This window comes from Morone saxatilis, unplaced genomic scaffold, assembly GCF_004916995.1.
Source record: "Morone saxatilis isolate NCDOM2014 unplaced genomic scaffold, NCSU_SB_2.0 Contig23, whole genome shotgun sequence".
Taxonomy (NCBI): Eukaryota; Metazoa; Chordata; class Actinopteri; family Moronidae; genus Morone; species Morone saxatilis.
Window position 1 is genome coordinate 5213150 of NW_023339796.1, and position 6938 is coordinate 5220087.

A 6938-nucleotide genomic window follows, 5' to 3' on the forward strand; every position below is an offset into this window, starting at 1 on the left:
GATCAGCAGGCAGTGTCCACTCTGTCGGCCCACAGCAAGGCCTGCTGGGACATGAGGCGAAGACAGGCATGTGGTGTGTGTGTGTGTGTGTGTGTGTGTGTGTGTGTTTTGGCACACAGCGTAAACCTCTGTGCCATCGTCGAGGCAAACACACGGTGAGTGCGTGCTGAAAGCGGAGCGCTGTAGGAGGGAAGACGAACGCGAGCCACGCATCCGCATCACAGAGGAGGAGGAGGGTGGCGAGGTGGCATCGCCCGCAGGAATCCAGTTGTAAAGTCCACACACGAGGCAAAAATGCACTGAGAGGGGAAAACTGCGCGGAGCTCGGTCGTTCACCAAAGATTACCTGACGGCACTGAGACATCTGAAGTAGAGAAATATAATAAATAAACGCTCCGGACAAGTTGTGATTTCAGAGGAAATCCGACTGGAGATGAATACCAACGATGCCAAGGAGTATCTCGCGCGGCGGGAGATACCTCAACTATTTGAGGTGAGAGATGGTGTGTGTGTGTGTGTATGTGTGTGTGTGCGCTTTGATGGGATGAAATGATCGAGATATGTAGTGTGCTTTTTTTTTTACACAATACACACAGATTGGTCTCATTCAAAACGCCTGTCAGAGTCCTGATGTGTAGGCTAATACAGCTTGTTATGGTTGATGGAGGAGCGAATGCGCGTCTCTCTAAAAGCGCACTTCTTGATTAAAGCAGTGGCTGAATGAGATGGGAAACCCTACTGATTTATCATTTTACAAACTGCCTCCTAAAACTGTGTTTTTATAGTAATCACCATTAGTCAAGCTGTAATTACACGAAACAGACCGTTTCCCCTCGTTTGCATAATTTGCTTTTAATTGAGGTGCGAGGCAACCTATACTATTCTCAGCTGGGGACTGCGTTGCTTTATCATGACAAATGGAAATGAATACTGTGACATAGTGCGAGAAATAAATCAAACACATGATCATATGGCACTTAACTAAAGGAATATTTGTGCTATATTGGTGGCAGGCAGGCACAAACATACTGTAAAGAATGAAAAGATGTCATGAAATGAAATGAAGGATTAATGAAGTCTATACAGGAATATTATGGGAATATTATACCATTAAAAGTAACACATGCTATAAAGTATGATAAACCAGCATAAACTCTCTATTACACACAGATAAATATAATAAAGTATCATTAGTGCTCCTGAGGGGATAGCAAATTGGCCCTTCCACTTAATTAGACTCAATCCCAAAGTGCAGTGCAGCTAATGTATGCAAGCAATCACTGTTTGTTTATTTACAGCCTGTTCAAATTACATTGAGCAGTGAAGTGACACATCATCATCAAAACTACAGCGTAATTTCACTGCTTACAATTGCCTCTCGTATAAAGGTGTATTTACTATTAATCAACCAAATAAGCACATCAAATTGTTTTCCATTGGGAGAAGCTTTATGTGTTCCCGCTGCTGGCGGAGGGAGCTGTCAGTGAGGAGGGTGGAGATGGAGTCCCAGAGGAAGGTATTGTTTTGAAACATTCAGGGTCGAGGGGGACAAGTGTCACAGAAACATACACTTGACTTGTGTCTTGGCTTGGAGTCCGTTCTCACATTCATCACAGTGGTTGGCTCTTTTCCTTGGCAGTAACAGGTCATCAGAGTTCTGTGTTTTTTTTGCCGGGCCGAGTCCAATTTCATGGGTTTTTTCTGACAAAAATGGGGATGTTCTGTCCCCCCGGTGGAGCCCCGCCAAGACAACCAGATCTGTGCTTCAAAACTTCACCTCATTAAGACGAGCTGTTCCCCGCCGCCAAACTGTCACAGAACAACGCCTCATAACAAAGACGTAGTGATCCCAGAACAAACATTGTTTTCTCCAGAGCCTGCTGACAGGTTTGATGTACTACCGGCCCGACGACCCCATCGACTACTTGGAGGGCTGTCTGAAGAAAGCCAGGGAGCTTGGTGGACCAGACAAGGTGCGGTGGGATACCTTCGTGGGCCAGGAGAAGAAGTCCCTTCCCCCTCTCAACGGTGGCCAATCACGCAGGTCCCTCTTCAGAAATGGTGAGCAGTGAATGCTGATTGCACAGGGTAGTGAAACACATTAGAGCTGAAACAATTAGTGAGTTATTCAGTCCAGTGGTGTAACTTTAGGAGGATCTTTTGGCAGAATGGAATTAATATTCATATGTATGTTTTCATATAAAAATCGTTGTGTTTTAATTACTGTTGAATTAACTGGTTTTGCTGGTCACCTTCCTTAGAGACCAGCACGCTGAATCCAGAACAGACTAAACATTGGCTGTAGATTGGGATTTTCACGTTTTTGTGAGTTTCTGTTCTCATTCCCAGGTTGCCAAATACAAACGGGAGTGGTGTTGAGTAGATTGCAAACTGTAACTTCGCCAGTAGATGTCACTAAATCCTACACACTGGTTCTTTAACCAATTTGTTGTTCAGCACATAATTCCCCTTAAAACAATTTTGATAACGAATTAATCGTTCAAGTTGTGTGTCAAGCAAAAAAGTTTCTTAAATGTGATATCCTGTTTTAGTTTGTTTTATATGATAGTAAAAATATTCTTTAGGTTGTTGTTAAAATTGTACTCATTGGAAGTCTGGTTCATATTTGTCTGTCTACTTCTTTAATTGGGGGCAAAGAAAAGGCTGTCTGCTAGGAGCCAAAATGTATTTTTTGGCATTTGACTTCTTTCTAAGGGCACTGGCAGTACATCATCATCTACTACATAACTGCAACCACAGTGGCTCACGATTTCGACAGGAAAGGGTGTTGACATTTGGTATTGTACCCTCACAAACCCCACTGTAGATAACGCTGTTAAAACTACTTTTGGAAACACTAGTAGTAAAAGACTTTTAGAGCGTGGTGAGATAGGAGGCTTTTTTCTGCAGTTTGAAGTGCAGTTGTGCACATCATTACATCATTGGCACATGCTTTTAGTTTCCAAAATGTGCCAGAAGCCTTTGTTGGGACACCAGAGCACCCACGAACACATAACGTCCAAAACACCAGCTACATTGCTACAGAAACAGAACCCAATGTGCAGATCTTAGCCTCGAACACAACAGTGCTGCCTTCACCGACTTGTGGATTTGTTGGCAGCCTGTTACCATACAGTAAAAGACAGATGAACGTGTGTGGTTAATCATTCACATGAGACCAAAAATGCTCTCCATTCATCAGTTATCTATTCCAGCTGTAGTTTCCACTGGGTCTAATCAATGTGGGAATGACTGCAGATGCAAAACTTAGTTTGAATTTGAAGGGAAGAGTAGACTTCAACTACGGCTCTCCTATGCTAATGACATTAGCTATTTGCATTCTTTCAAGTCTATTTTAGAGTCAAACATTTACTTCTTTGTTTGATGCTTTGTGTGAAGCAAGGCAGTAACGTACACAGGAACTACCATGACAATAAAACAGAACAGAGTTACGTGTGTGTGAGTACAAATATGTTCTGTACCTTTTAGATTACAGGCTTATCACTGACACCACACAACCATGCAGACATGAAGAGATGGTTTTTAGAAAAGAGAAATCTTTACAGTCAAGACGTGTATCCCACTTCTCTTAATATATTGTTAAAGATGCATGAAGGCTTTGCCAGATGCTTAGCTGCTGGGAACTGCAGCCTAATCAGAGACTACTGTGTCCTGCGATTCGCCTCTCGGCTGATAGCTGAGGCTCAGATCTGTCGTGTTTCAAAACGTTTCCTGGAAGGGAGTGATGCTTTCGCTTATTATCTTGGCTTCAGTGACTGTTCAATGCGTTAGAAATGTTTAAGGGCTAAAAGCAAACTTTTAGATTCAGGCAGGTAGGGCAACATTAGCTTTTGCAACCGTCTGTGTGTTCTGATCTTAACAAGCTCTTGTGTGTTTGTTCAGTTTCACCTCATCTCTGTCCTCGTCAGATTGAATCTCCAGTACATGTATTGTCAGTGATAGAATAGCATCACCAATAGCATTCTCATCCTTATAATACCGTGGTTTTTATGTGAAGTATAGCATCTCTGATCCCTTGGAATAGTTGTTATTCATTATAATCAATGCTTCCATCACCAGAGACAGTAGTATAATTACTGAAGTAAATGAAGCATTGAATTCATCACAGTTTTACTTTCTTTTTGTTTTTTTCTGCACCTATAAAGTCATCGACAGCACAAAATTACCGCAGGATTTGTCTGACAAACTCGTAGAACATGGATGAGTCACTTCCTTTCAGAGATATTTAACTGTGAACTTAAGCTTTGGAAGTAAATATTTCAATACTCAAGACAAAAGCAGACTAAGTGGTTTTCATCTATATCTTTGTGTTTGTGTGTGTGTGTGTGTGTGTGTCACAGTGTTGCCCGACAGTCCCAATTTTCCCTACAGACGGTATGACCGGCTCCCTCCCATCAGCCAGTTTTCCATCGAGAGCGACTCGGACCTGTCAGAGACGGCGGAGCTCATAGAGGAGTACGAGGTGTTTGATCCCTCCAGACCGCGGCCCAAAGTCATCCTCGTCATCGGTAAAGGACCAGCACAACACACTAAAACACAAACACTACAACTATAAATATGAAGTGCCCTTACACAACACAAGAATGGAGAAACTGCGGCAAAAATAAAAGACAGTCTATTTACAGTTTGAAGCACTCATCTGGATTCCTGCTGACTCATGTTTTCCATTAGATAAGACAAAGTAAAGGTCCTTTAATAAGTAAACAAGGCAAAACAGTGTAACCAGTGTCTCTGTAATGCTTCTGATGAGAACTTTATTCATTTATATAACAGGGTCAACAAAAATACAAAGCAGAAATTTATATTTGCCTCGCTAATCTAAAAATAAATGGCCTGGATGGGAATCTACGAATCGGGAAGTGTGTGTGTGTGTCTGTATATACACAGTGTGTTTTTCCTGGTATTTGAACGTAGCTCCGCCTCACTCTGTTGATATCAGCGGGGGAGATCTTGTTGCATGTCACTCACTGTGTTAGACACTCACGCTCTCCTAATCTGATCATTGATGGGCGGGCATTAACCTGTGAAATGCATTCATTAATCCTATAAATTAAGTTCGGCAGCTGTTCTATAAGAGTAATGCTGGTTGAGCCGGACCAACAAAGACTGCTATTTATAAACCCTCTTGAAAATAGTTTATTTAAGGTTCCCATGTCTGTTAAAAAGCTCTTAAAAATCCTCTCTGACAGCCTTCTGCTACAGCGTGTTTTTCTTTTTGGTGTGTACCTGAGATGTTCACACCGTCTATAGTGTGGATGATAGTTTTTTGTCCTTGCAGCACAAAGCCAGTTCCTATCTCGTCTTTGTGAACACATTGTGCCCTATTTTAAAGGGAAAACAGGATGGCAGCAGCTGTCATATCTTTGGAGGATCGAGGCAAATGTTTTGTCTGTCAGGTTTGCAGAGACAGACAGACTGACACGTGTGGTCAGGAGGAGGCTGGGTGAGGACTGGGTCATTACGAGTTTATTACGAAATACTCAGATGTAAGATAAAGTGCACATTTGCTAAATAAATGTCAGGGTATCTCTCTCTTTCTGTACACTGCAAAAATTTCTAAGAATATTTTCTTAAATCTATGGGTCTTGTCCCTATATCATGACTAATTGCTACATCTAGGTGTTCCAGTTCAAACATCCCGATGTTGTACACAGCTCACAATGCTCACCGGGACACTTAAACTAAACAGAGCCATTGTTAACATTATTAGTTGCCCCTGTGAAAAAGTAAAAATGTCAGCAATGAAAAATATGTCCGTTACAAAAAGAAATAAAATCAAAATCTCAGCTTGAAGCCAGTAGTAGGAGATGACAAGATAAGTCTTATAATAATGATCCTTTTTGAAAACATCAGTGTGCTAGATTGTGTACATATTTTAAAGGAGCAGATCAACATGTTGGCAAATGCATCTACTCTTGCCGAGAGCTAGATGAGAAGATCGATATCAATCTGTCCATTAAATATGAAGCTACAGCCAAGAGATGGTTAGCTTAGCTTAGCATAAAGACTCTAAGCCCACTTAAGCTGACTTGTTGCCTTCGAACAAAGCCAAGCCTAGCATTTCCCCCTCCAAAAACATGGGCGTGGCATTGAGCTTCTCATCTAACAATCGACAAGAAAGCAATTGGGCATATTTGTCAAACTATCCCTTTTAGGTTGAAGTAAGTTTATACAGAATTATGAATGAAACCCTCAATTCCCCTTTAACGTTTTAGTATTGAGCAGCAGTACTAAATATTAACACTAGATTTGACCAGCCTTTTCCTAACAACTATCAGCTGACAGAAAGTTGATATTAAATAGAGTTTCAGATGCTTTTTCTGTTCAAACAAACAAAGCAACCATGAATAATAGACTAAGCCTCAACCTTTAAAGGCCTCAGTATGCTTCAAAGGAACTAGGTCGTATGATGTGTCGTCCCTCCACAGCGGGGTAACGAGCCTGCTGTCATAAAAAGTAGTGTCACACAATTAATTTTTTAAAGGTGAAGAAAGGTGGACAGTCCCATTGTCTTGCACTTGGTTATACACGTGAAAAAAGACGGAGGTAGTTGTGTAAAGGCAGAGACAAGAAATTCAGAGAGAAGTCCAAACTGTGCCTACAATCACACCTGACTAAGTGCTGAGTAATGATTGGTGGATTTTGTGGTTTTAAGAAAATTTGTCGGGCATAGCTTCTACATTTCGGACATAGCAAGGTAGGTTTCCGACTGGGTAGACAAAAGTTATGATGTTTTAGGGGGTTCGATGATATGACAAGCACTTTGTGTGAAGCATACTAAGGCCTTACTTCCAAATGTAAAATTCATCCCATCCAAACCTGTCCAATTCCTGATTATTAACCCCAACTATAAGACGAATGCATAGACAGAATACCTGTAGTATACTGTTACAACCTCAGTTGTGGGGTCCAGGGGA

At 41.5% G+C, this 6938-nt stretch overlaps 1 protein-coding gene across 1 annotated transcript in view; it reads left to right on the plus strand.

The window, feature by feature from the left end:
* Positions 1-126: 126 nt before the first annotated feature.
* ak5 (adenylate kinase 5) overlaps positions 127-6938 on the plus strand; it is a gene marked incomplete in the record, with an annotated part of 77585 nt that continues 70773 nt past the window's right edge. Inside the window, 3 exon segments of the mRNA XM_035670036.1 lie at positions 127-493; positions 1875-2061; positions 4362-4529. Of these exon segments, the coding sequence (XP_035525929.1) occupies positions 434-493; positions 1875-2061; positions 4362-4529 (415 nt within the window).